Source organism: Carassius carassius, chromosome 15, assembly GCF_963082965.1.
Source record: "Carassius carassius chromosome 15, fCarCar2.1, whole genome shotgun sequence".
Taxonomy (NCBI): Eukaryota; Metazoa; Chordata; class Actinopteri; order Cypriniformes; family Cyprinidae; genus Carassius; species Carassius carassius.
In genome coordinates this window covers 24,748,905-24,776,363 of record NC_081769.1, presented here as the reverse complement: position 1 = coordinate 24,776,363, position 27,459 = coordinate 24,748,905, and the positions used below count along the sequence as shown (strand labels likewise).

Here is a 27,459-nt window from a genome sequence, read left to right as displayed (position 1 = left end):
ACTTATTAAACCCAAAATATAGTGACAGGGGCATCATTAGCTTGGCTAGAACTGCGTCAGTAGGAAATGACCATGAATAAGGACACACAGGGCGAACTTTGACATACCAATGAAATACACTTCCCACAAGTACAGATGAGGAAAAATGTCTCTCACTCTATTAGTCTTCATTAATATGAGTCATAGGGTACAACAGTAATTTGTTTCTATTGTAAAGTAATAGAAAGGGATTATAATTTAGATTTAAAAAATAAAGCATGTTTTAGAAATACGTGAGCAATTGTGACAATGGATTGCATCATAAACATATATTGTTTTCTTGTATTTACACACGTCAGCAGTATAACTGTCTACAGAATAATAAAATTGGGTATTATTCCAGTAGTGACTTTCTCTGAATTTTTGAGAATTTCACAGCATGTTGTGCATCTTCAATTCTACATCTTATTATTTTATCTTAGTGTTTGTTTTGTGTGCAGGTGTGTGTGTGTGTGTGTGAAAGAGAGAGAGAGAGAATGTGTGTCGTCTACATGTGTGGGATTTTCTGCTTTCACAGGGCTAAGAGGTTGACAAGTGCAGTCACACCTGACTGAACAGAGGCCAAGCATATTTAATGAGCTTTGGACAACAATAGCTAAATTATGCAAAACTAGTACTACAAAAACATCAATATAACAATTTATTCAAATCAATATTACTTTTATTATTTGAATTAAACCGTTTTAATCGCTGTAACATTTTATGTTTTACCATAATAAAAAAAAGAAAAAAAAGAGAGTTTTAGATCCATTTAAAAAATAATTATTTGTGTTTTACTAAACAGTATAGCTGCTACATCTGAAATAGATTAGGATTCTCTTCATAAATTACATATTCAATTTTCAAATTTGAATTTCCTTTTTAATTTTTAACATCTGACCACAATAAAATTCTGCATAGTATAATGATTAATCAAGTAAAAAAAAATAATAATATTAATTCTGGCATTTCATAAAACAGTATAAAAGTGTACATTTAAAACAGATTTACATTTCCTAGGTAATTAATTTTCACTTCAATTAATAATTGTTAAAGTAATGTAAAAGTTAAAGATTAAAAGCTGCAGTTCATAACTTTTTGCGCTCTAGCAGTCAATAAACAAAACATTGTACTTCTCTGTGTTTATGTCTATGATGAAATGAATCAGGCAGGTACTGGACTACTCCGCAGCGGTACCTACCCGAACCTAAAATACTATAAACACTTATTATAGGTGTACCGTAGTGATTCAGGATAAGTCAAAAACATGGTTTGGAAAATGGATTCATGGTGTATTCGCTTATATAAATTTGGTACATTTTGAAATGAAAAAAAGTTACGGACTGCAGCTTTAATTTACCTATTATAAATTTGGGGCCATTTTCTGGTAGAATAGAATGTTATATTAATTTCTCTTCCAAAAAAAAAAAAAGATGAGGAATCCTACATGGTCATTGTTCTTGGAGTTCTGGCTTCAGTTTAGCAGAACTAGAAAAAAACATATTAAAAGACACTTGTGTTACTTACAGGGTTCTATTGCACAATGGTTTGTTTAAAAAATTAGTGCTTTCGAACATTTTATCGCGATTAAACATTCAAAATAAAAAGTTTTTGTTATATAGGTGTCTGTACTGTGTATATTTATTATGTATATATAAATACACAAACATGCATGTATATTTTTAAGAAAATTTTAATATTTATATATTAAATATATTTATAAAAAATATAAATTATATGAATCAAAATATGCCTATAAATATTTTCAAAATATATCCATGCATGTGTGCGTATTTATATACACATAATAATTATACACAATATGCACACATATTTTGTATAAGCAAAAACTTTTATTTTGGACACGATTAACCGTTTGACAGCAATATTAGAAATACATAGTAAATACATGAGCCAAAACATATTTTTCTGACCTTCCAGCGGTTACCACATTCATTGCACAACACAAAGGTGGTCATTGGTTCATCAGCACTGCGGGTTTGCACCTGTAAATGTACAAAACATTTAGAGTATATTTATTTCCCTAAAAAATGACAGGCAAAAGCAGGAATTAGTTCATAGTTCAATATTTCATTTCCCTTCAATAAGATAAAGTTCCTTTGTAACAAGAACTGTTTTTATACGCATTTTTTTTAAATGACCACAGGCTCATTTAATGGCTCCAGGGTTCATTGTAAAAATCGGCTCAGGAGGACTCACTTTCAAAGGTTCTACAAAAGGGACAACATGAAAGACTTTTTTAAGAATGCATTACTAGCCTCTATTACTAGGCTCTTATGCATGATAATTATCTGGAGCTAATAACTGTAAGATAAGTTTCATTGATGTACCTGGTTGTAGGTGCAGTTTTTCTTCTTGCACTTGCCACACTGCAGCAGGTCAGTGGTGGTTCCTCCAGTCTTGGCCATCTGATGTTCTCGGATGGCCTCCTGGGTCAACACGTTTCTCAACTGTTTCAGTTCATCACTAGCCATCTCCTACAATGGCAGGAATATAGCGTTTATCAAGAAACATAAACTTACAAAGTAACAAAATAACTTTTGCAACATTGTACTGGGAATCAAGACAAATTGTTGTTTACAGGGCAAAGTGTTTTTCTTGTTTTAAGCATAAATATATTATTTACATCATTTTGGGCAAGAATTTGAAGATACACTACTGTTTAAAGATTTGAGGTCCGGTAAAATTCATACTTTTAATTATCAAGGATGCATTAAATTTATATGTTTTTAAAATGTACAAATGTTTCTTGAGCATCAAATCAGCATATCTGACTGATTATTGAAAGATCACTTGATACAGAAAACTGAAGTAATGACCGCTGAAAATTCAGCTTTGCCATCACAGGAATAAAATACATTTTAAAATAGGGCTGTGCCGATCACGATCGGCCGATCGTTAATGTGCATCTCGTCAGTAAAGCCGGTTCTATAATCAGCGGTAAATTCCCTCAGGTGCGTGATTTCACATAGAGCAGCTGTTACTACACAGAGCCGTTGTTAACGGAGAAGATGCGCAAATAAACGCTGAAAATGAACGTCGTGGATTTGCGCATCTTCTCAGTTCTACATAAATATTGATTTAAAGACAAACTTAGATATTATTGATACTTTTTTTTACTGACTTTTTGCTGAACAACTTTTTTAACCTGTAATTCATATTTATTAATCTTTTGTTTATAATTACTATTATTATTTTTTATTTTTTTTCAAATAAATTGAATTATTTAATTATTATTAAAATAATTTGAATTATCCACCTCAGCAGTCATGATGGCGATGCGGCTCAAATCGATGGCTCCAGCTAAGACATTTTTACGCAGATTGGGATTTTTGGGATCTTTGAGGTTACTTATGCGGCTGCGAACTCTGTTCTTGTATTTCATATCTGTGGCTTTTATCTCCTGGTAGATATGTAACCAGAAGAACACAGTTAAGGAAATCAACTTTCAAACATTAAACAATATTTTCAAGAAGATTCTGCACTTAGTTTGACTTAGTCAACAGATAGTTTACGAAGGATATGATCTTCGAGTTCTGCTGCCATGCCCTCACAGTTTGCCCCATAGTCTTTGTAGTCATCTAAGAGGAAAAGCATATTGTGAGTATCATTTGCCAAATAATGAGCATCAAAACAATATATGTCAGCATGTCTGTGTGGGTGTCGAGTGTTTGTTTTTGTGTACCATCTGTACGTAGCGCAGCAGTCAGCATTTCAATGCATTTGTCCCTGATGGGATCCCCAGTTTGCAGACGAGGAGATAAAGGACCCATACTGGAGCTAAATGACGGGGAGAGGGGGCTTGTGGGTGTTGTGGGCGTCTTTGGGGTCTCTGGTTTACTCTTGCTGTATAGGGAAAACAGGAAGGAGTCTTTACTTCTCTAATGTCTATGTCTATGACAATTGGACTTCCAGTTAAACCAAAGCCGGAACTGAGAATTCTATTTCACACAACTTAAAGCTGATTACACTACACAACTTTTGTGCAGATGTACTCCCCGATTTACAGCCTGGAGGTGTGAACTCCACATGCCAAAAGTCAGTCGGAGATGACTAAATGGATAAGATTCCATTTAGTTGGCAGATAATTAAACATTTTGATTTTAGCATATATACATATATATATATATATATTTTTTTTTTTTTTTCATTTGTCATGCATCTCCAACATCAAGGCACATGTTTCTGCATGATCTAGTTGTCTCCAAAATGACTTGATCCTATGTTGTTTAGTGTAGTTTTTCTCTGTAACCTTTTACAAAGTCGCCAACTGTATGATGCCAAGTGTTTTCAAACCTGCTCAGATTTTAAATTGTGAGGTATATTCCAGCGTTAACCTTTGTGATGTGCTAAAAATCCTTTACCTAACTTCAAAAATAACCAGTCTTTTTAAAACTTGACTGTAAAGCATACATTTTGGACTTAACTCTTTTTATATTAGCACAGGTTTTCTATTTCTTTTTGGAAATGATCATTAATCTGAGCTTATACGTATGCAAAGTTATCAGGATTTAGACCAATGCAATAACACTAACTAGCATTTTTGGGGAAAAAGAAAATCCTCTCTGGGTTAAAATGACTAGAACACAACTATGAGGGTTAGATTTAATATATAATGTAAACAAAGCATATGTAGTGTGAAAGTCAAGGACTAAAACAATACACTTATATTGTACATCCTAACAGTATTATGTATTACTGCTATCTGTGAAACATTATTTTTGTGATTTGTTGACTTATTATTTGAATGTTTTTTTTGGTGTATTCCATCTGGGGCACGAAGCGGGCAGAAACGGCATGCTGGCATGCTAAATGAGGCTACTGTAAATATAGTTCTTGCCTTTCACTAGATTTCCTGGCCTGAGGTGAGCTTCCAGACCTGGAGTTAGTAGAATCTCTCCTGGAGAAAAAGGACATGAGAGTTCATAGTAAACATTTTGTAGAAAACATGAATGAACATGCACGTACCTTTGTAAACAACAGTGGGTTTAAATATTTTACTACTGCATTGCTGTAACACGTTACCTCTCCAATTTAGGTTCACTTGATTGTCTTTTCAAAAGGTGATGGCTCGACTTGGAGTCAGTAGAGTCCTTACTGCAGTAAAAGCGTAAAACACAAACACCTGATTTTCTTTGCCCTGAAAATCTCATAGATCTTTTCAGCATTTTTAATGAGAAGTGATGCATGAGCAGACCTGTCTCTCCGTCCATCCAGGCTGAGCTTTCTAGAATGGAGCTTTTTAGAACCTGTAGAATCTTTTCTAGAAACAAAAGGGGGAATAAAGGTGACAATTTGTATGGTTTTAATGAACACAAGGAAACCACGAGTATTGCAAGACAAAATGAGAGCAACGCATGCGCTTCTGCTGCCCTCTGCCTTCATTCTGTTGCAAAACATCTATTCGCACCTCTCAATCTCTATCTTCATTGATGGCCTTTTGAGTGGTTTACTGTCACTTGTGTCTTTTCTGAAAAAGAAGCATTGTCTCAGCGCTACAGGATGGTGACCAATTATCATCCCCACAAAGACTCAAATTAAATTAAAAGGAGAGTTCATCATTTACTCATCCTCATGTATGAATGTAGCACACAACTTGTATGAAAACTTGCTTTTTGACGAATGAAAGCTCTAGTAAGTGAGTAAATTATGGTAATATCTCTTGAAATTCATAACATCAACAGTTTAGTTAAGACGAAACACTGCAACCTCAAATTTAATTTCACTCAACAATGATCTTGTCCAAGCGTTAGTATTCATCATGCTTCTGACCTATCTTTCTCATTGTGTTCAGAAGTCCGTCGCTTCGGGTCTGATGTGTCTTTTCTATAATAAAACGGCTTAAGTTCTTTTTCAGGCGATGAAGTAATTAAGTAAAAACACAGGCATACAGCTTTTAATATCAACATGCTTTCCAGTTCGCCTGACCCTAACCTTTCTTTCTCTTTGTCTTTCTTTGCGTCTAATGAGGGACGTTTCATAGGTGTAGGAGGCTGAAGATAAAGAGGAACAGGAGGAAGAGGAGCACTGGGTTCAGCCGTTTCTTTTCTAAGCAAAGAAAGTGACTGATTATTTATGAGACAAGGAACATTGTGCTTGGTTAGAACACGGTGTTACGCTAAAATGATGCTTTGTTTACTCAAAAAGACAACACACCAAGCCCTGACCTCTCTTTCTTCATCTCGCGTTTCTGAGGAGGATGTAGATGAAAAGGTAAAGGAGGAAGCGGGGCATTCGGATCAGTTGCTTTTTTTGCCCTAGGCAAGAAATATACAGTTCGAATGTGGCATTTCAAAGAGAAACTTGAAACACATGTGTGATACTAGGTCATCTAGTGAACTAAAAATGATAATTTACAATTTCCCATTGATTTAACGCCAAATTATTTAGAGCAATGACGACTGCTATTTTCCAAAACAAAAGCAATAATGATATATTACACTGATTTTCTATTCACTGGCAACAAACCCTCTTTAGCTGAAAGGTGCTCAGACCTTTCTTTGGGCTCTTCTAGTGATGGACGCTTGGGAGGAGGAGGAGAAGAAAGGATAGGAGCAGGAGGAGGTAAAGTTTCAGGAGGATCTTTCCTGTGAAGATAGAAATTTGGTAGTGACTCCCTATGTTAGAGATATACTATAATTCTTACAAATAATACAAATCTGAATATTCTTGAGTTCGTCCCCTGACCTTTCATTCTTCACCTCTGATGAACGCTTAGGGATAGGAATAGGAGGAGGATGAATGTGATGATGAAGAGGAAAGAAAGGATGAGGTGCATCTCTCCTGCATGAAAACAAGCAGTGAAATGTTGATTCAACATGAAGGAGATCGCTTATTAAAAAAAGTAGATGTTTTCTTGTCACACACTGCATGCAGTTCTAGCACAGTGTCCAACCTTTCTTTCTTTCCATCAATGGAGGGATGTTTACTGAGAAAAGACTGTAATGGACCCTGAGTGTCTTTTCTGTACAAGAGACACAAACATCAAATTTAGCATTTAAACTTGATATCAATTACTGTTCAAAAGCTTGGGGTTAGTAAGATTTTTTTTATATTTTGAAAATAAGTCTTTTAAGCTTATCAAGTCTGCATTTATTTGACTGAAAATACAATAAAAAAATAGTACAATTTGTGAAATATTGTTGTAATTTTAAATAACTATTTCTATTGTGATATATTTTAAAATGAAATTAATTCCTGCGATGACAAAACTGAATTTCAAGTAGCCATTACTCCAGTCTTCAGTGTCAATAAAGGTGACAATTTATATTGTTTTAATTTACACAAAGAAACCATCAGCATATATACATTTACTTTAATTTTTAACCAATTGAATGTGCCCTTACTTAAACAAAAAAATCATGAATTTCTTTAAAAAAAAAAAAAATGTACTGACCCCAAACTTTTAAACTGTTTTGAGTTTTCGGTTGCTGTATCAACTACCACTGTAGGTAGTATGCAAAATAACAAATAGACCATCAAAAAAGAACTTTTTGCGCTTCAATGACACATTCTTAACTAACACATGTCCAAGTATGCAAAACGCTCTGACCTCTCTTTCTTTACATCTACTGATGAGCGTCTTAGAGGAGGGTGGGAATTGATCAAAGCAGGAGGGAAAAAATCAACAGGAGCATCTTTCCTAAACAAAAGTGAAAATTCATCTTACATTACGGTTTCCACTTTTACCCTGGACTACCATGGTAGCAAAAGCATAGCATAAAGAAAAAAATAATAATAATAATAATTCATGGCACCAGGGTCATGCACCATTAAGAACTAAGAATAACTTTTTAAGTTAATTCCTGAAATTGAACTGATGTAGCAAATACAAAGCAGAACTGCAATTCAAATTTTAATCGAAAGAAGATAGAAATTAATGAGTGCTAATGTATTTTTTAATAAATTGATAGACATTTTGTGATTGTTTTTTTTTTTCAAGTATTTAGCTATAGGTTTAGAGAAAAACACAAATTTTCAAATGTTGGGGTCAGTAAGATTTTTTTTATAAAAATGTTTAATAATTTTATTAATTTATGAAGCATTAAATTAATCAGGTGACAGTAAAGACATACAAGGATAAGAGACTTTATTCTAAAATATTTAAAAAGTTTACTTACCCCAAACGTATGAAATGTAGTGAATGTCTAATCAGTTAACAAACGTTTATGTTACAATTCAGTGAAAAAAAAGACATAATTAGTCTAGAATTAATGATGCAATTTATTTTTTTTACTATATAACCAAAGAAATTCCTCTTGTTGAGTGAGGATGTTGATTTTTTTTTTTCATTAAATTCCACTTGCTGTTCTGTTTAAATTTAATTCAACATGCTGTTGGACATGAACAGAAAAAACAGTTCTTATATTCCACCAATAGAAGAACTACAAAGTTGCAGAGAACGTGCATAAAAAAAAAATGCAGTTGTTAATTTGTGAAATTTTAAAGAAAATATTTTTCTCTAGATCATCAGAAACAGCTGCATGTTTTGTTATGTGGTATAAGTGGCTTCCTCCTAACCACAGTCACATGCTTTAACCGCATGCACAAGCCCTAACCTCTCCCTCTTCACTTCCCCAACCGGAGGACACTTGGGAGGCAGAGATGAAAGCGTCATTGGGGAGGGAAGATGATCGCTGTTCAATGCATCTCTCCTGAACAGAATGCACATAAAACTCCTCAATCTAATGGCATGGTTTTGCAGGGGCAGAGGGGTTTTATACATCACATGGGCTTCTCACCTCTCTCGTTCCCTTTTATTGTTTATAGATTGTTTCTCTTTTTTCTGTTCACCTTCTCGTTTTTCATTCCTGAGCTCTGCATCACATTTCTCTCTTCTGTGTTTTTCATCAAGTTTCTTGTTAGAGTCTAAGTCTGGTTTAAAATCCATTGTTGACCTTCGTGGACTGACGAGAGATAAAGAAGTTATACTTCATAACGCAAACAACAAGTCTGTGCTTATGTCCCCTTTTGCATAAATCAATGTTAGTATAAAAAACAGACCATACTCTGGTATGTTTATAGGAAGAGATTCCAAAAGCTTTTAAGTGACCCTTCAGAAAAACATGAAAAACTGAAAACCCGTAGACAGTCAAGATAGAGCAGGTTACTTCTAGTATGTAATGAAGTCTCAGCTTTCAAATTTGGTCATTTTTTAAGAAATTCAAACAATAAATACCATTTTGTGGCTCTTTTGTGTGTCATGACAGATTGCTGTAGCGCCTCAGTTCAAGCGGCACGTGAACCAATCGTCTTTTAGATTTACTTAAAGCGTGAAATGAACATGAATGAACATCAGAAATGTTTTTTATTTCAACTGCGGAAAGACATCATTCAATACTAGGGCTGCACGATTAATCGAAAGATTGTGATGCACATTTTTGTCAGTAAAGACGGTTCTGTGATTAGTAGTAAATCGATAGTAGTAAACAGCGATAATGACAGCTGTTTGCGTATCTTCTCAGTGAACAATGGCTCTGTGCAGTAAATGCTGCTCCGTCTGAGAGCATGTGAAAATACCACATTTAATAAAATGTTTTTACTCCAAACTCACTTCATAACATCAGTCGAGTGTTTGAAATAAATCCTTCTGTGAGATGATGTGATTTCTTAAATGGATAGTTCACCCAAAAATGAAAATTTGATGTTTATCTGCTTACCCCCAGGGCATCCAAGATATCTGTGACTTTGTTTCTTCAGTTGAACACACATATTTTTAAGTCAAACCTTTGAATTCTATCAGTCTTATAATTTAAGTGGATGGGAATACATAAAATAAACATTCAATAAAACTTAAAAGCAAACATACACAAACAAAACAAAATTAAACCATGTGGCTCGTGATGATACATTGATGTGTAGAGACATAAAACAAATGGTCTGTTCGTCAATGGCCCACTTGAGAAGTCTGCGATCTGCCATAAAGCAAGAAGAAGAAGATGCCTCTTTTTTATTGTATGTTTAAGCAGTGATTCCCATCCACTTACATCATAAGAGTGATAGACTGCAACAGTTTGACTTAAAAATCTCAGTTTGTGTTATACTGAAGAAACAAAGTCACCTACATCTTGAATGCCCTGGGGGTAAGCAGATAAACAACAAATTTTCATTTTTGGCTGAACTATCCCTTTAAACAGAATAATTAAGGCACACAATATTTCATTGTATTCTAAGCAGTGATAAAAGCTATGTTGATAAGAATTTTATTATAGATATACTTTATTATGATGAAAATTATAATATGAAGAAGTCAAATAAACCATATATTGCCGTAGTCGTGCATTTATTAGTCACGCCGAAACAATGAAAGTAGTTAAATCTTCTGTTTATTCAACTGAAGCAATAGGCTTTCCTGGATTTCTTATTTGAGGCATATTTTGATTTTCAGCGCGACGATGCCCTCTGAATGGAGATTTACTACTGCTCAAAGAACTGTGCCACGACAATAGCAGATTCTGCCTAAATGCGATTTATTGCCTTTGCGATTTAATTTCGATTAACTGTGAAGTCCTATTCAATACACACAATTTTTCAAGTTCACCGAAGTAAATACACTCTCCTGTCTGATATGTCAGACAAGATGGTGGATTCAGTGTTATGATTGGTCAGATCGCTTACCAACTGAGCTCTTTGTGAAGGGTAAATAACACTTAATAAAGCTGTGTCTGGAATACCTCCATGTTTTATCCTGATATCTGCAAACATACCTGGACTCTCTCTCAGGAGAGGTCCTGTTGGGTGACCCTGATGGCGTGCTTGGATGATTGCCATTCTTCACCTCATTTGACCTCTCAGACTTTTGGTTTTGAGCCGATTCTGATGAAGACATAAAGGCATAAATGCATTAAACCATAACATTTTAAGCCATATAATAAATAAATAATAATATAATAAATTAACTTCTTTAAACTTAATAAATAGAATAAAAAAACTATATTACTTTTTTAAAACATTACACCTACCTAGAAGCTTCTTCCAATTTTTGATAAGGATCTTTGCCAAGTTGACAACATCCTCGTTGGTGCAATGTTTTCTTATTCTGTTGACAGACATGCCGATTCTTGTATCCTGGAACAAAGTAAATCTAGACTCTTAGACAAAGCGCAAGATATCAGACAACCTACTGTGATGTTAACAAGAGCAGCTGCACTAATCTTTCTGTTGTATAATAGCTGTTATATTATTCACAAGTCTGTCTTACATCTTCATTTTAAAATTCTCTATTATAATTCTCTCCATATTTTCCTGCCATGGATTTTTTGTTTTGCAAGGTCCATATTGAACACATTACATGTGTCCAAGGCTGTCTGAGATGCCGTTGATTTGCAGCTATATTTCCCTAAAGCAGAGGTGGAAAGAGTACAAAAATATTCTACTCAAGTAAAAGTACCATTACATTAATGAAATTTTACTTAAGTACAAGTAAAAGTACCAGTCTAAAAATCTACTCAAGTAAAAGTAAAAAGTAGCTCATTTAAAATTTACTCAGAGTAAAAATTACTTAGTTACATTTTAACAGTGGGAGGGAGTCAAAAATGGGACAGGCCAAGGTTGTCAAACTCAGTTCCTGGAGGGCCACAGTCCTGCACAGTTTAGATTTAACCCTAATTAAACACACCTGATATAGCTAATCTAATCATTTAGGTTTATTTGAAAACTACATGATATGTGTGCTGGAGCAGGGTTAGAACTAAACTCTGCAGGGCTACGGCCCTCCAGGAACTGAGTTTGACACCCCTGGGATAGGTCTATTCATCTCAAACTACAACCCGAATTCCGGAAAAGTTGGGACGTTTTTTAAATTTTAATAAAATGAAAACTAAAGGAATTTCAAATCACATGAGCCAATATTTTATTCACAATAGAACATAGATAACGTAGCAAATGTTTAAACTGATAAATTTTACACTTTTATCCACTTAATTAGCTCATTTAAAATTTAATGCCTGCTACAGGTCTCAAAAAAGTTGGCACGGGGGCAACAAATGGCTAAAAAAGCAAGCAGTTTTGAAAAATTCAGCTGGGAGAACATCTAGTGATTAATTAAGTTAATTGATATCAGGTCTGTAACATGATTAACTATAAAAGCTTTGTCTTAGAGAAGCAGAGTCTCTCAGAAGTAAAGATGGGCAGAGGCTCTCCAATCTGTGAAAGACTGCATAAAAAAATTGTGGAAAACTTTAAAAACAATATTCCTCAACGTCAAATTGCAAAGGCTTTGCAAATCTCATCATCTACAGTGCATAACATCATCAAAAGATTCAGAGAAACTGGAGAAATCTCTGTGCGTAAGGGACAAGGCCGGAGACCTTTATTGAATGCCAGTGGTCTTCGGGCTCTCAGACGACACTGCATCACTCATCGGCATGATTGTGTCAATGACATTACTAAATGGGCCCAGGAATACTTTCAGAAACCACTGTCGGTAAACACAATCCGCCGTGCCATCAGCAGATGCCAACTAAAGCTCTATCATGCAAAAAGGAAGCCATATGTGAACATGGTCCAGAAGCGCCGTCGTGTCCTGTGGGCCAAGGCTCATTTAAAATGGACTATTTCAAAGTGGAATAGTGTTTTATGGTCAGACGAGTCCAAATTTGACATTCTTTTTGGAAATCACGGACGCCGTGTCCTCCGGGCTAAAGAGGAGGGAGACCTTCCAGCATGTTATCAGCGTTCAGTTCAAAAGCCAGCATCTCTGATGGTATGGGGGTGCATAAGTGCATACGGTATGGGCAGCTTGCATGTTTTGGAAGGCTCTGTGAATACTGAAAGGTATATAAAGGTTTTAGAGCAACATATGCTTCCCTCCAAACAACGTCTATTTCAGGGAAGGCGTTGTTTATTTCAGCAGGACAATGCAAAACCACATACTGCAGCTATAACAACAGCATGGCTTCGTCGTAGAAGAGTCCGGGTGCTAACCTGGCCTGCCTGCAGTCCAGATCTTTCACCTATAGAGAACATTTGGCGCATCATTAAACGAAAAATACGTCAAAGACGACCACGAACTCTTCAGCAGCTGGAAATCTATATAAGGCAAGAATGGGACCAAATTCCAACAGCAAAACTCCAGCAACTCATAGCCTCAATGCCCAGACGTCTTCAAACTGTTTTGAAAAGAAAAGGAGATGCTACACCATGGTAAACATGCCCCGTCCCAACTATTTTGAGACCTGTAGCAGAAATCAAAATTGAAATGAGCTCATTTTGTGCATAAAATTGTAAACTTTCTCAGTTTAAACATTTGCTATGTTATCTATGTTCTATTGTGAATAAAATATTGGCTCATGTGATTTAAAAGTCTTTTCGTTTTCATTTTATTAAAATTTAAAAAACGTCCCAACTTTTCCGGAATTCGGGTTGTAGTTGTTTTTAATTAAAGGAATCAGTTATTTAGAATAATAATACATTTGGGCTGTTGCCAGGGAAATCAGTATCAACAAACTCATCTTTTAATGCAGAGGAAATGCAGAAGATTCATTGGAAGTGGCATTTAGATGTATCACACTGTGTAGTGCTGGACAAGAATGCATTTAACCTGCAGTTACAAATGCATGAATAAAGTTTTGATATACAAGACATAAAATGTTGAATACTCATTTGAAATGATAAGAAATTAATTATTTAAAAAAAATCAAAAGATAGCCTACTTTAAATGTGAAATTAAAATGGCCAGTATGTGTCAGCAAGTCACTGTTAATAAGTGAGTCATTGCGATTGGACCGAATCATTTAAACGTTTGATTCATTCAGAAACGAAACACTGTCACGTTGCTCAGAGACGCAAAACTGTGCTTTGGTGGCTGTGTTTGGAATTATTTTCTGTTGTAGAAATAGAGCTAAAAAAGGCAATATGGTGTCTAAAACGCAAGTCTCTTAATTAACTTGTTTACTGAACTGTTATATATATGTATGTATATATTCATGATGATTTTTGGAGGAAAAGATTTGTGTGATTTTGATTTAATATATGAAATTATATAAATATGTGAATTTTCTGCCCCTATATCTTCAATTTTGTGATCATTCTAAATGCATTTTAGGAGACTGAATCACACAGTGGAAGAACGCACTATAAATGCGCGCGCACATCATTAAAACAAAAATAGCACACTCCTCACCACTGTCTTTTTGGCTAATTTGTGCAAAACCTCTTGCTAAAATGTCAAAGCTTTATTTTAACCACCAATGCAACGATGCAATTATTTAGCTTACCTCTTCTTGCGAAGGGTTGATGTCTTGTCGAGATTTTATAAGCTGCTAGTTTGGTCTTCCTAGGCAAGTACAGCTTACACTGCATAATAGAGCATACATATGGCCAGGGGTTCACTTCATTTCCTTCGAGTTCAACTTCAGAATATGACGGGGTTTCGTTTTCAGCGGTGTCTGCACCACTAACGCCTGTTTTGTCCATCTGCATCTTGCTTGTGATTTTAGCGCCAGTTTGCCCTCCTGCCCATTATTTACTGCCGAAGTTTCCAGGGAGCGATTTATTTTTTTTATTTTATTTTATTTTACTCAGTAATTAATGTGTTTTAAAATGTAGCGAAGTACAATACTTCAATCAAAATATACAAGTAAAAGTAAAAGTAAGTATAAGTAAAAGTAAAAGTAAAAGTATAAGTAAAAGTAAAATTACAAATTTAAAAAATTACTTTAAAAAGTATTAGTACACAAAAAAGCTACTCAATTACAGTAACGCGAGTAAATGTAATTCGTTACTTTCCACCTCTGCCCTAAAGGAATTAATAAAGTATGTCAATACAACTGATCCAGCAAACATACCTGAAGAAGCTTCAGTGCAGGGCTGGACTGGGACAAAAAAAGGGTCCTGGCATTTTTGCTCTGACCGGCCCACCACAATGGGTCAGACACAACCAAGAAGTACACCATCCTTGCGGTCCCTGTAGATATGCATATCTACTGTTCCATTCCCAAAAACCCCTACTAAGCTGAGAACTATGTGCGATGGACCAGTGTACTCACTCTCTCTTTACTCCCTGGTGGTGATCAAAGGTGGCAGTGGAGTAGGGCCTACACAAAGTGAGGGCATCCTGAGAGAGAGAGAGAAAGAGAAAGAGAGAGAGAGAGATAGAGAGAGAGAGAGAGAAGAATGATAACTGAATGAGTAAAATGATCACCATACAAGTATCTTTAATATATATCAATGTAGAGAGATTTTTGCACATATTTTATACTTAGTGGAAATGGCTCCATGGTGCTCTGAACATCCTCAAAAACAATGAACTACAAAAGTGAGGGCATCCTAAAAGAGAGAGAGAAAGGGAGAGAGAGAGAATGATAACTGATTGAGTAAAATGATCACCATACAAGTATCTTTAATATATATCAATGTAGAGAGATTTTTGCACATATTTTATACTTACTTAGTGGAAATGGCTCCATGGTGCTCTGAACATCCTCAAAAACAATGAACTACAAAAGTGAGGGCATCCTAAAAGAGAGAGAGAAAGGGAGAGAGAGAGAATGATAACTGATTGAGTAAAATGATCACCATACAAGTATCTTTAATATATATCAATGTAGAGAGATTTTTGCACATATTTTATACTTACTTAGTGGAAATGGCTCCATGGTGCTCTGAACATCCTCAAAAACAATGAACTGCAAAAGTGAGGGCATCCTAAAAGAGAGAGAGAGAGAGAGGAATAATGAGTCACATTTTCAGTCTACAATATTATGAATATTTTTTTTAATAATATCAATAATCTCATCTCACCTTACAATAACAGCAGTTTCCTCAGTAGCTTGCTCTTCTCTGCAACTCTGTCTATTACAGTGTCGGTGTCCAAAGCCACAAGGATGTCCTTTTCAGTGGCCATCAACATGAAGGCTTCCAATTTGCTGGCAGACAGGCTGCTCCTCAGTCTGCTTTTGATATATTTTAGGGTAGAAAATGATCGTTCACAGGCCACCTGGGTTATTGAAAGTGTCAACAAAAACTTGTACGCAAGTCCAAGCAGGGGATATGCATCAGTGAGCATGTTGAATCTCTGGAGAATCTGATAGCAGCACAGTGGGCAGTCTTTGCAGGAAGCACAGCTTTTGTTGATGATTTCCATGTCCTCTTCCTTTCCATCAGGTCCATCCTCCACTGTCCTGGTAACATATTCATCCAGTGGTGACTCTTTCAGCTTGTCCCACTGTCCCGCTAAGCTTTTCAGCTCATACTGCAGGTTGTCAACTGTTGCCCTATCATCAAATTTAACCAGGCACTTGCTGAGGTCTTCAAGTGCAGATTTAGGAAGAGCATGGTTTCGGATCAGGGAGAAGTTTTTGGGATCCAGAAATGACAAATCTGCATAAAGAGTGCCATGTGTCAGAAATCTTTGGTGGATGGCCTCAATAGCTGTATCAACAATTTGGTTATGAACCTTTACCTCGTAGGCTCTCTCAGCATCAATTATGGTTTCATCCTGAGACATCTCACCCGGCATGGCTTTCTTCTTCTTTCTTCTCTTCTGTGGCAGTGCATCCTCCACTTCCATGTCGGTCTCCTCATCTTGCTGCTCAAGTTTTTCATTTGCCCATTTCACAAAGTCATCAGCAGCAGCCTTGACAGCCTGGAAATCTCTCGCCATCTTTTTTAGGGAATCTTGTGTTGATATGACCATCCTATGGGCAGAGAGGATGTCCATCCCTTCTGTCTGCAGGTACTTTGACAATGGTGATGTATGCTCAAATATCCTAAGGAATAATTGAGCTGTCAGTATTGTCTCATACCTGAGTAGGCCCTCTTTGTATCCTCTGGCTTTGGTGCGTACATTTCCTTTCACAGTCTTCAGTTCCTGTATGGCTGTGAGCGTGGACAACACATCAATGTACAAACTTTCTTGAGGCTTTCCAAATGATCCAAATATTTTGTTCAGCGCATCGTGCTTAGCCCACCAACGTGTCTCTCCAATTGGAGCAATGCGTCTGTGTCTCTTGTCATGGCTCTCCTTCTCCCAAATGTTCACCCTCTGATATGACTCCCTGATGAACACTGCTGTGTCATTGAGGAGATCAAACAAAGATCCACTCTCTATCACTATTTGAGTGGTATCAGACAGCACGAGATTGAGGACATGTGAATAGCACCATACGTGTACATGGTTGGGGGACTGTGAAGCCAGCAGTGCAGAGAAGCCTCTGTACTGCCCCTGCATGTTTGAAGCTCCATCTGTTGCATTTCCAATGCACAGACTTGAGTCCAGTTTTAGGTGCTCAAGGACTTCTGTTAGCAAGTCGACAAAAGACTGTCCAGTGGACGCGCTGCACCGGACCACTGCGACAAGCCTCTCATTGACAACATCAGTCACATACCTCAAAATGACTGAGCATTGGTCTTGCGCTGTTATGTCCTGCGTTGTATCCAGCTGGACAGAAAACATTCCAGCTTTCCGGATCTCAGTGGAGATGTTTTGCTGAATTAAGTTCCGGATGGTATCAATCACAGAGTTGACGGTTGTCTTAGACAGTAGAGAGATGAGGGAACCTCTGCCTCTTGATCCTGGTGACACATGCAACTTTTTGCTCTTCTCAATCACATTACTTAGATGCTCTTTTAAACACACATCATATTTTCCCAATAAAATGATCAGCTCCAAAAAATTTCCATGGTCGAGGCTATCATTGTCCAGGGTATACGCAGCCTCATTCTCAACCTGTCTGTAGCTTAGGCCCCTCTTTCCTATCACTTTTACGACCTCCACTACCCTTTCCAAAACCTGACGCCTCTTCTTGACCTGATTTCTGTGCTCTGTCAGCTGTCTGCCCCCCAGTAGGTGTTTGATGTCAGCTTTTGAGCAGTTTAAAAAATAAGCTTCAGCACAATTTCTGTGTGCCATGCTTTTTTCATGCTCTTCCGCTCTCTGGTGCACATGTCTCCAGTCTGACATTCCATTTATGAAAATGTTGGAGTCAGTTGGCTTGCTGAAGGCCAGACATAAAAAACAAAATAAAGCATGACGTTCATGACAATATGTCAGCCACTTTCTGCTTTTGCCATCTTTACTGGTGAACACCTTCTTCACTACAGGGTTTTTAGCATCCTGTTTGGGGTGATGATTTAAAAACACCTGCATCATGGCAGGCTCAGGACGGGCAAAATAGTCTACAGCCTGTTCCTCCCTGTCTCTCTCCTCCACTGCTAACTCAACCTGGCTTGACTATACATAAGGACAGAGAGAGAGATGATTACAATTATTTGGAAGAGTTATTAAAGTACACTTAGTAACAATCCATTTTGGTTATATAGTCCTGTATTCTTGAAGAGCAGGATTTCTAGATGGACAAATGTGCTCCATGTTATAAAGCTAGTTAACCCTTTAGAACCCAATATAATGTTGATGTAGAATACTGCTAATTCTAAAAAGATTTTTTTTTCAATGAACCAGACAGCAGAAAAACTAGTTTACAATTGCCTGCCAGTATAGGCTACTTTGTTTTAAAAAGCATAAACCCCTCTTTAATATGAAACCAAACAACATTTTCATTGTTGAGATACTTCCCATAAAAAAAGAAAAAAGGTGTTCATAAACCGTGAACAATGATAGCTTATTTAATGTATAAATTAATGTATATGTCCAAAAAACGGGTAATGTCATACTTTCTAGTAGTGCTATAGTAAATGTACATCGTTACTACCCACCTCTGTGTATATGATATTCATATTATTCACTCTCCGTAAATATTGCATATTAATGATATTGGAAATTCATTAGAAACATGATAAAATATCTACGTTACTTTGTTGAATATACAGCTAAACAAAAATATAAAGCTTTCAAAACGCAAGGCGGGTTTTAATCCCCAAATAGCATGCGTTAGCTAGGCTACCTCTCTTCCAACGTGTAACTCCTCGTGGGCGCTTTGACGCAGCCATTATGAGTAATAATTAAAATAATCAAATGGCATCATCTAAGTTTTTCTAGAGAAGGCCCATCAACGGCAGTTATGGGTTTTAAGGGGTTAACATTAGTATAGTCAGCCGAATTTACAATTGAATAAATTAACTCTGCTAACCTAGCTACAAAAACAATGCAAAATAGCTTATGCTGTGTTATTTGACTTTAGCTGACTGAGTGGCTAGTGCAGTGGGTGACAATCTGACAGACTTTATAATAGTGACAACGATTATGTTGTCTTGTCTTATAATATTCATTAATTTAGGTAAATCATCATCTTCGTCGTGGCCCAGCCAGGCCCACACACACTATCCTCCTGCATCCGCCCTGATTAACACTCCCTCCCTGTTAAATCATGTAGCTACCATGCTTACCGTTTCAATTACACTCTCCTGCTCACTCTGTCCCTCCGTGACTTCACTGTCAGACACCCTGCCATGGCTAGTCACCTCTCCTCCATGTGCTATGTTCACTTGTTTTACCAAAGTGTCGTCAGGTACTGTTGGCGTGGAAACTGAAGCTACAGCATTAAACATGTCAGTTATTTTTGCACATGTTGAGGCATCAACCTCTAGATTTTTTTTTTTTTTGGCCCGCAACTTCTCTGCACCCCCCTTGGCCTTGCCCTTGCACTTTTGCTTCTCCTCCATCCTAAATCCACTGATTTCTGGCTCTGAGCCACTGACTGCACCTGACACAAGAAACAGAGGGGGAGGGGTGGAGCCTGTTAAGAGATGATTGGGCCAGCCCAGTGTCAGTATGGAAAATGAACCAATGGGCCGCTGTCCCTGCTATATGGGCCGGTCGTTGGCCAATTTAAAAAAAAAAACAAAAAAAAAAAACATATTATATCGACCGGCCCCCAAGTGCGTCGGCCCACCGGGCATTTGCCCGGTATGCCAGATTACCAGTCCAGCCCTGCTTCAGTGTCATGTTGAAATCTTTCAATTCTCTTAGAAGATCTACAGCTCCATCCTATGCAAACAGGGAGATAAATAATTATTTTAGTATTTTAACAATTATTGAATGACACAATAACTGTACTCATTTTGTACTTAATATTATTTAATATATTATTTATTTATTTGTATATTATAATAACTCAATGTCACTGTTGCATTTGTGTTCCACAGTTATATGTCATACTGGAACAACATAAGGGTGAGGAAATTACTGCAGAAGTTTCATTTTCATTTTTGGATGAACTATGCCTTTAAATTCTCTGCCCGTGCGTGTGAAAATATTTATGTCGGCCAAAACACACCGCCTCCACGACCTTGTGCCATTTACTACGAGGAATCCAATACATACATACGAATAAGCATTAGCAAAACATGCATACAAACATGTCAACAAAACTCTGTCTATACTGATCACACTTCGGTCCTCGTAGTGCTGCCCTGAAAGTAAATCTGCGCAATCCTCAGCCAACTGTTGTCACATGCGTCTCCGTAGTCCTATTATACACACACATTACGGTCTCTCACACACTTCCAACACAATTAAACAACGCTTGTGCACGCCTCTATCTAAATTAAGCGTTATTAAAACAGCATAAATACACATGCAAAAAAGTTTAAAAGAGTTATTCATAAGCAGCATGCACAGAGATCGCATAAACAAACAGCGTGAAGCATTGCGTCAAAATTAGGATCTCACCATGTTATTTCTAGACACCATCTTGTCTAGTTTTTTAGCAATCCGCAACAGGTCCTCCTCTCGCGTCATTGTGTGCGCATTAATATGCTTTAAGTGAAAACGTGATGTGTTTTATAATACGTTATGTCACATTAATCTACATTCAGCGAAGTTTTGTTCCCACGCATAAGTTTCTTCTGCACGGTCGGTTGAACGGAGGGGGCGGGGCCTTCGAGACAGTCGGAGCTGTCAATCAATCCATCTGGATTTATGACAACACCTAAATATAGCTAGGCCTAGTCGTTACTAGGGGGCGATAAAAGTTTAGTGTTTTTTAGGAAAGACATTTGCAGCAGACATACTTTATACTTTGTAACTTGGGTCTGTTGTATTCTGTGTCTGTCTTTTTGTTTTTTTATCGCTTAGATACGTTTATGCATCATTTACCACATTGCGTTAAGACGGTACAATGTTTCGCAGCAATTTTTGCATTCTTTATTAAGGCGAGACACTGCAGGTGAATAGGGCAAAAAAAAATAACTAATAGTTATCACCTTACTTACCCACTTGATTGGTTACATTGATTATTGCAAACATTTTTTGTATTACAAGTTTTTAAAAATGTTATGTTTAAATATGCAAATGAGGCATTATTTAATGAAATATGTGCTAATTTGCATAAATGTCTAGTACAAAAATCTGAACACTAGATGAAGTCAGTTTCAAAATTTTTGTTTAATTTTTTTTGACATATTAGAGTCAAATGTTTTTACAGAGGGAATTCTGGTTATCTTTTTTTGTCACTCCATAATTCAGAAAATACTTTGAAGAGCCAGAAAACAATATATTTTCACAATTTTGGGGGGAATAAAATCTTGTATATAATCAAGGAAAATATATATGAACAAATCCCTCTGTAAAAAACTTCAGAATATAGACAGGAATAAAAATGTCAAGTTTGGTGTGTGTAAGTGCTACTGAAGTGGAGATTTATGGCTCAGTGTTGAAGAAAAAACTCATTTTGAGAAAACGGCCTTTAAAAATATGTATTGTAGTTGAAATCTATTGACACAAACAGATAAAGTGCTGTAAAAGAAACACTTAACAGTGTCTTTTGGATGCTTTCCTTCCAGTAGTTTGAAAAAGCACTTTATGAAAAACCAAAAAGCCCAAAATCTCAAAATTGACAGGTGCTTGAAAAAACAGTGTTTTTGCCTGCAGTGTCTCACCTTAAGTGTATTTACAGATTGTTATTTAATGTTTATTGAGTAGTTCGATATTTCACAACTGTCATTTGTCTGGACATTTCAAGCTTATCACTTGCCCCGTTAAAGTCAAAGCATCAGACCGCGTGTGAAAATTAAAGATCATTTGGGGCATTTAATTTACTACACTATAAACTCAACAGGTGCAACATGAGTTGAGCAACAGATGGCAGCACTGTGTCATGTAATATCAATATCCCAGTGTAGGAAAGCAGTGCAATAGACTCAAAACAGATAAGAATAACTTAAAAAATAGTTCCAGAAATTAATATGAAATTAATATTATGTCATTCATGTCATCTCATGACACTATTTCTTTTTGTGGAAACACAAAACGAGATGCTTGTCTGAACGTTGAGGACTGACAGTCTTATCTATTCACTCTCATTGCATCTTTATTTTTTCTATTCAATTAAAAAGATTTAACATCTCCTTTTGACAAAATCAACTTTTTGTGTTTCCTGTGATAATATAGAGATCTTTCATAGACATAAAGTTTTAAATAACCCACAATATTCGTTTAAAATGCACTGTTTGGCTTTATTTTGCAGCTTGTGGGAGGATGAGATTGAATTTGTATGAACCGTCTTACACTTTTCATCACACTCTTTCTGTGGGAGGATTGTGACGTGGTGCCTCAAGGTTTTATTGTTATTCATTCAAATGTGCAAAGCATGTTTAAAAAGCTAAATTAAAGTTCATTCCATATGGGGTGACATCAGATGACATCTGTCCTAAAAAAAACTAAGCAAATATGTTGTGGCATATTGTCCTCAATATAACACCAGCAACATTTCACTGACTTGAATATAAACAAATATTCACCACTTCCTCTTGACTACCTTTATAAGTGAGCACTTCCTGTTGTCCTCCAATGCCTCCACTCTAAAATAACCTCTATTGCTTCTATGGTTGCATAAATTATATAAAATTATCGACATACATTTAAAATGTGCTGACAGACAGACAACAAGTAGAACTTGACTGGAAGGCCTAGTTTTCAAACCACAAAGAAAAAAGGAGCAGAAAAAAGAAGAGACTTAAAAAATGGTTTTCCTTTTGATGACCTCCCGCTTCAATTTTACGTCAAAATAATGAATCCACCAGTACTCACCTACAGTGTCTTCTCAGAGAGTTTGCGGTGTCTCTACCAATTATAGACACAAGACGCCGGACTCCGGCAATTATGGAGAGTCTGAGATGACATCAGACCAGAAAATGAATGATTTCACCGTGCTTCAGTTTTTTAGGCGCAGAGAGCCCCTGTAATAAAATGCAAAGATGACGGGCTGGATTGCCACGGCATGCACACCAGCCTCTGGTTAAGGGTGTATTTATAAAATCTCAGCAGAAGAACTTTTTTTTGGTTATGTTGGAAAGTTCTGAGTGTAACAGAGGGCAACATTTTAAAGGAAGTGATATTTGCTAAAAGATTCAAGACACTCACACGCCAGGGGCAGAACTAGTGCTCTGTATACAGTACGACTAGTCAAAACGTGTCATTGTCACTGTAGATGAAAACAGATGGATATTAAAGGAATAGTTCACCCAAAATTGAAAAGTTGCTGAGAATGTACTCAACCTCAAGCCATTTGCTCAATGCACAAATGGATCCTCTGCAGTGAATGGGTGCCGTCAGAATGAGATTTCAAACAGCTGAACAAAAACATCCTCAAATAACTCTATCATTTAATTTCCAGTGAAGTGAAATTCTGCATGTTTGAAACAAATCCATAATTAAGGCATTTAAACTTACTTCTGGCCAAAATGTGAGTCCATAATAATGCTTCCATGAAAACAAAACACACAACTTTTTACAATTACATGACATAAACTGATGGACTAATTAATGCAGCCATATGCTTTACTTCTGGGTTATTTTGATGTTTTCTTTCAGCTGTTTGAACTCTCATTCTGACGGCACCCATTCACTGCAGAGGATCCATTGTCCAAGTGATGTAATGCTAAACTTCTCCAAATCTGTTCAGATGAAGAAACAAATTCATCTACATTTTGGATGGCCCAAGGGTGAGTACATTTTCATGTTTAGGTGAGCTATTCCTGAGTTTCATTCAGACACTGCGGTTCGTTAACATGCAATGCGTGTCTATGCAATTACAGCCTTTTAACTAAACGTCACTTGCTTCCAGTATGCTGTCGTGGTAAGCAGTCGTAGACATCAACTGCTACAAAAAGGGAACTTGGGATCACGCTCAGACTCTGGCAATTGACAAGACATGCCTTTGTGACTCCACAGACAATGAACTCCAGAACTAGATAGTTAAAGGCAGAAGTGTGTTAGTGTGTAAATCCCCTCTTACTCTCATTTCCCTACCTATCTGCCATTAATCCTTTAGTGAGAACATCCACATCCCCTTACTTAGCCTACACTTTTACTCCTGCCAAATTCAAAGCATTTTTACCACCTACAAACCCAGTTTCACTTATTTCTTAATCAGCTTAAAAGGCAGCTTGAGAGTTGCACTGAGGTGAAATCTTTTAAACTGGCATTGAAAACAACTTCTCTAGTCTCATATATATTGTTTTGTTTTGAATGTTGCACAAGGCCGTTTCCAGAAATATTTATTTATATTTTTTAAGAAACATCTTCGCTACTGTTGAAAAGTTTGGGTTTTTTATTTGTTTTGTTATTCAGCGAGGATGCATTCAGTTGCATTAACATGGCTTCCACAAATATATCAAGCAGCCCAACTGTTTTCAACGTTGATAATAATAAGAAATGTTACTTGAACACCAAATCAGCATATTAGAATTACTTCTGAATGATCTTGTGACACTGAAGACTGGAGTAGTGACTCAAGAAAATTCAGCTTTACTATAACAGGTATACATTACTTTTTAAAATATATTATAAATAGAACACTTACTGTACATTAAATGTTAATACTATTGTCACGATATTGCTATTTTTACTATATTTCGATTAAATACATGCAGCATTGGGGAGCATAAGAAAGTGTTTTGATTAATGTAATTTTAACAAAAAATGTAGTTACTGCATTTGTACTGTAGATGTTAATTATTATTGACGTGTGTCAGCTTTTAATGCAACAGTTCCCATTTGTTTTTGGCAAACTACAAATCCAGTTTGCGATCTTCTTATCAGGTTTAGCTCAGAGAGATCAGAGTTTATTAGACTTTGTTGATAAACAACAGAAACTGTAGTCTGTAGACGTCTCACTGTCATTCTCACAAATCTGTTGCCACAGCTTTTCATTAGTTGCATTAGCTCTTTGCTGATGTGAGACCAAATTTAAAAGCTTTTTGTCCTTCCCTGGGCTGATGCTAGTATATTTTGAGGATGGAGGCTAAATGCAGACCCCTAATGCATGTGTTGAAGTTATCTGCATAGGCTAAGTCTTGCGAGAACCAGTGCTTAGCCTTTAAAATATTTGTTGGTTTTGATCACTGAGGCCAATCATTTAAAAAGTGCACTTGTATCATAGCAACACCTGGAGACTAGACTTGCCCTGTAAAAACACAGTGATCATCCACAGACATACTTAGCTCATAGTTATAATCTGATTAGCTCACTTCAACTCCTCTCCTGTGTTTATGACCCTGTGAACAAACTCATCCATTACTATGACACACATCCTCCCCAGGACTGCATTTCTGGTTAAATATACAACTGGGTCAGTAGGAAGGAAATTAATATTTTATTCAGCAAGGATGCATTAAACCGATCAAATGTGACAGAGATTTACGTGTTTTTTGACACATGGTTTCCACAAAAATATTAAGCAGCATGACTTTCGTCAACACTGGTAATAATAAGAAATGTTTCTTGAGCACCAAATTGCATTATTAGAAGGATCACGTGACAGGAGTAATGATTGGTGAAAATTCAGCTTTGTCATCACAGGAATAAAAAACAGAAAAGAAGGAATAGAAAACAGATATTTGAAATGGTTGTAATATTTTACAATTTTACTGTTTTTACTGTTATTTTCATCAAAGAAATATACAAAACATATGACTTATTTGGGGGGGGGGGTCTAAATTCCGACCTCAAACCTTTAAATGCTAGTGTAGCTTCCTCTGGAGCTAAAAAAAATAAATACAAATAATTCTAGACACGTGATATTTACCAAACTTTTTCTGAGGTTGATTTCACTTTAGTGATTTCAATTGTGTTCAGTAACTATTTTGCTAATCTCTATTTTTCCCAGTGGAACAAAGATGCTTGAGAATTAAAATATTTAGAATATTAGAATATTGGATTTGAATATTGTGATTTCTTTGTTCTAAAACCTTTTCATTTTGCAGTAATTTCACAATCAGAATAGGGGTATATATATATATAGAATATATATATATATATACACACACACACACAATAGGTACGGAAAGTATTCAGACCCGCTTAAATTTTTAACTCTTTGTTATATTGCAGCCATTTTTTCCCTTATTAATGTACACACAGCACCCCTTATTGACAGAAAAACATAGAATTGTTGACATTTTTGCAGATTTATTAAAAAAGAAAAACCTAACTGGTCCTAAGTATTCAGACCCTTTGCTGTGACACTCATATATTTAACTCAGGAGCTGTCCATTTCTTCTGATTATCCTTGAGATGGCTCTAAACCTTCATTTGAGGTGTATGGGACGACCAGAACCCTTCCTAGAGCTGGCCGTCCGGCCAAACTGAGCTATCGGGGGAGAAGAGCCTTGGTGAGAGAGGTAAAGAAGAACCCAAAGATAACTGTGGCTGAGCTCCAGAGATGCAGTCGGGAGGTGGGAGAAAGTTGTAGAAAGTCAACCATCACTGCAGCCCTCCACCAGTCAGGGCTTTATGGCAGAGTGGCCCGACAGAAGCCTCTCCTCAGTGCAAGACGCATGAAAGCCCCCATGGAGTTTGCTAAAAAAAAAAACCTGAAGGATTCTCTGGTCTGATGAGACCAAGATATAACTTTTTGGCCTTAATTCTAAGCGGTATGTGTGGAGAAAACCAGGCACTGCTCATCACCTGTCCAATACAGTCCCAACAGTGAAGCATGGTGGTGGCAGCATCATGCTGTGGGGGTGTTTTTAGCTGCAGGGACAGGACGACTGGTTGCAATCGAGGGAAAGATAAATGCGGCCAAGTACAGGGATATCCTGGTCGAAAACCTTCTCAAGAGTGCTCAGGACCTCAGACTGGGCCGAAAGTTAACCTTCCAACAAGACAATGACCCTAAGCACACAGCTAAAATAACGAAGGAGTGGCTTCACAACAACTGCGTGACTGTTCTTGAATGGCCCAGCCAGAGCCCTGACGTAAACCCTATTGAGCATCTCTGGAGAGACCTGAAAATGGCTGTCCACCAACGTTTACCATCCAACCTGACAGAACTGGAGAGGATCTGCAAGGAGGAATGGCAGGCAGAGGGTCCCCAAATCCAGGTGTGAAAAACTTGTTGTATCTTTCCCAAAAAGACTAATTTCTGTATTAGATCAAAAGTGTGCTTCTACTAAATACTGAGAAAAGGGTCGGAATACTTAGGACCATGTGATATTTCAGTTTTTCTTTTTTAATTAATGTGCAAAAATGTCAACAATTCTGTGTTTTATCTGTCAATATGGGGTGCTGTGTGTACATTA

General features: G+C 36.7%; 1 protein-coding gene across 2 annotated transcripts; it reads right to left on the bottom strand.

Moving 5' to 3' along the window:
- Positions 1-1,084: 1,084 nt before the first annotated feature.
- On the bottom strand, positions 1,085-20,827 carry LOC132158664 (transcription elongation factor A protein 3-like). 2 transcript variants are annotated; one of them, XM_059568168.1, is made up of 22 exons: positions 20,609-20,827; positions 19,879-19,924; positions 14,826-14,842; positions 11,001-11,106; positions 10,746-10,854; positions 7,592-7,681; positions 6,935-7,003; positions 6,727-6,822; positions 6,534-6,626; positions 6,207-6,296; positions 5,974-6,087; positions 5,812-5,865; positions 5,450-5,509; positions 5,237-5,302; positions 5,065-5,136; positions 4,880-4,939; positions 3,725-3,885; positions 3,564-3,620; positions 3,299-3,453; positions 2,370-2,516; positions 1,953-2,024; positions 1,085-1,506 (listed from the first exon to the last, which is right to left on the bottom strand). In XM_059568168.1, the coding sequence occupies exons 1-22, from the start codon at positions 20,675-20,677 to the stop codon at positions 1,498-1,500; spliced, it is 1,812 nt and encodes a 603-aa protein (XP_059424151.1). In that variant the 5' UTR covers positions 20,678-20,827; the 3' UTR covers positions 1,085-1,497. The 2 variants fall into 2 exon arrangements, with proteins under 2 accessions (XP_059424151.1, XP_059424150.1); XM_059568167.1 differs by lacking the exons at positions 1,085-1,506; positions 1,953-2,024; positions 2,370-2,516; ... (1 more) ...; positions 3,564-3,620; positions 3,725-3,885 and adding exons at positions 8,598-8,693; positions 8,781-8,945 and having other exon boundaries at positions 4,828-4,939.
- Between the last annotated feature and the right edge of the window lie 6,632 nt (positions 20,828-27,459).

Bases quoted from the DNA above. Each gene is read 5' to 3' on its own strand.
- LOC132158664 (XM_059568168.1), bottom strand. From the start codon at position 20,677: ATGACGCGAGAGGAGGACCTGTTGCGGATTGCTAAAAAACTAGACAAG. The intron at 10,855-11,000 runs GTAGGTGTAATG...TGTCTTCATCAG, and splicing joins AAATTGGAAGAAGCTTCTAG to AATCGGCTCAAAACCAAAAG. The intron at 6,088-6,206 runs GTCAGGGCTTGG...TTCTTTGCTTAG, and splicing joins CGCGAGATGAAGAAAGAGAG to AAAAGAAACGGCTGAACCCA.